A 2,026-nucleotide genomic window follows, 5' to 3' on the forward strand; every position below is an offset into this window, starting at 1 on the left:
GTGATTTTGTCGTGGTAGCGTAAAGTTGATTAGCAAAGACGCTGATGATGCAATTGCAATGCTTTTAACTTAGTTTTTTTTATGTATGTGTTACTTAAATTTATTTATATTTTACTTGTATGTATGTACATAAATATACTTATAGTAATTTAGCATCATTTATCAAAAATTCAATTAACGCACATAGCTTGGATGCATTAATCCGCCGATGTGCACACTTCAAGCATCAACACAAAATGAGGTTGTCGTTTTTGTTTCCAATGCGATGCTCGCAAACCACGCTACAAACGACGAGCATGCTCGCTGAACATCAAAATTTTTTTATTTTTTGCGAGCATGCTCGTGAACCGCCCTACAAACGACGAACATGCACCGCAAGCCGAGCATGTGCGCGCACATGTTCGTTGTGTGTAGCCACTGTAGCGAGCGTGGTCCGGGCTGCCAGAAGGTTAGAGCCTAAAATCCGTACATGGACAAAAAGTGGTGGGTGAAAAATCCGTAAAAAATCCGTACGCTCAAATTTGTTTGGCGAGTAAAAAAAATCCTTTGTAGTTCGGTGAACACAGGAATCGTACTTTTAACCCTAGAATACTAACGTTCGCCTATGAGGCGGAACGAACTCGGTTTCCACGCGATATTTCAGGAACGCTTTTAATGATCAAAGTAAACGTTCGCGCCAACTCAGCTTAGCGCTGTATGAGACTGTTAGCAAACGCACATTGTACAGTGGCCTTGCGCGGCTGAGTTCCACGCCCTCCTGACGCCCGACAGGCGAACGTTAGTAGTGTGGCGTACTAGTCAGTGGCCTCTTAGAACACCAAGTAGCATCGCCCGCATTCACTTGGAGATCGGGCAGTACCAACACTTAAAAGTCAACTTGGCAACCCTGTCTCCTGTCAAGCAACCATTTTGTATCCTTTACTTTTTCTCTTTTCTGTTCATCCTTTTCATAAGACTAGACGTACTTTAATAAAGATTTTGAGTAGATAAAATTAATCAACGAAAATTTAGTCAATCCGAGGGAATAAAACAAAAGGAACTAAACTGGTGACCCGGACGTGATCGAGTTCATGTCACGTGCTCAGAAAATGGAAGATAGTGATTTGGCGGACAACAACGGCGAGACACACGCGGCGGCTCCAGGCAGCAACGCAGGTTCACATGCTCCAGCGTCTCCTATTGAGGCAACCACACGGGTGGACTCACTGGAGCAAGGAAAGGTGAAGCTCCCGGATTTCCTCGATGAGCATACTGATCTTTGGTTCTGGCAAGTCGAGGCAGCATTCGAAGCGGAAGGCATCGTGTCCGATAAAAAACACTACTACACCATCATTGGACAATTGCCGACACGCGTAATGCACAAGCTAGCCGATCTTCGCACTAATCCCCGACAACGTAATGAGATGTACAACACACTAAAGGCTCGGATTATCAACGAGTTCGCCGACAGCACACAAACGAAAATAACTAAGGTTCTCAGCGACTTATCACTTGGCGATTGCAAGCCGTCCCAGTTGCTAGCTGAAATGCGCTCAAAGGCTGCTGCTACCCCAGTAACGGATGAGCTCCTAAAACAGCTATGGCTCCGAAATCTCCCGGAGCAATTCCGACCAATAATATCTGCAGATGATTGCATAACCCTGGTCAACGCAGCAACGATGGCCGACCGCATCATGGAGGCCACTAGAGGTAGCAACCCTTACGTAAACGCTGTTCAACAACAAAGCCTTAAACAGGGCGTTGTAGCACACCGGGACGTAAGCGACAAAGCCGCTCGTCACATCGAAGAATTGCAGCGAAAGATCGACGCACTCTCACGCGATCTCCAGAAGATGAAGCAACCACACCGCGGTAGGCAACTTAGCTCAACACCGGCACGACCGACTTCACGCACTCGTTATCAACACGACACGTGCTGGCACCACGACAAGTATGGAACGGGCGCCCGCAAGTGCCGGTCGCCGTGCAAATTCGACCGCAATGCTGATGTTATACAGCAAGATCCAAAAAAACTAAGGTGCTGAGT

General features: G+C 46.8%; 1 protein-coding gene across 1 annotated transcript; it reads left to right on the forward strand.

Moving 5' to 3' along the window:
- Positions 1–1,088: 1,088 nt before the first annotated feature.
- On the forward strand, positions 1,089–2,024 carry LOC108363826 (uncharacterized). The gene has a single exon (XM_017617319.1). The coding sequence runs from the start codon at positions 1,089–1,091 to the stop codon at positions 2,022–2,024; it is 936 nt and encodes a 311-aa protein (XP_017472808.1).
- Positions 2,025–2,026: the final 2 nt, after the last annotated feature.

Source organism: Rhagoletis zephyria, unplaced genomic scaffold (genome assembly GCF_001687245.7).
Source record: "Rhagoletis zephyria isolate East Lansing unplaced genomic scaffold, Rhagoletis_zephyria_1.1 Rzeph_scaffold_01391, whole genome shotgun sequence".
NCBI lineage: Eukaryota > Metazoa > Arthropoda > Insecta > Diptera > Tephritidae > Rhagoletis > Rhagoletis zephyria.

Coding starts and splice junctions, on each gene's coding strand:
- LOC108363826 (XM_017617319.1), top strand. CDS start 1,089: ATGGAAGATAGTGATTTGGCGGACAACAACGGCGAGACACACGCGGCG.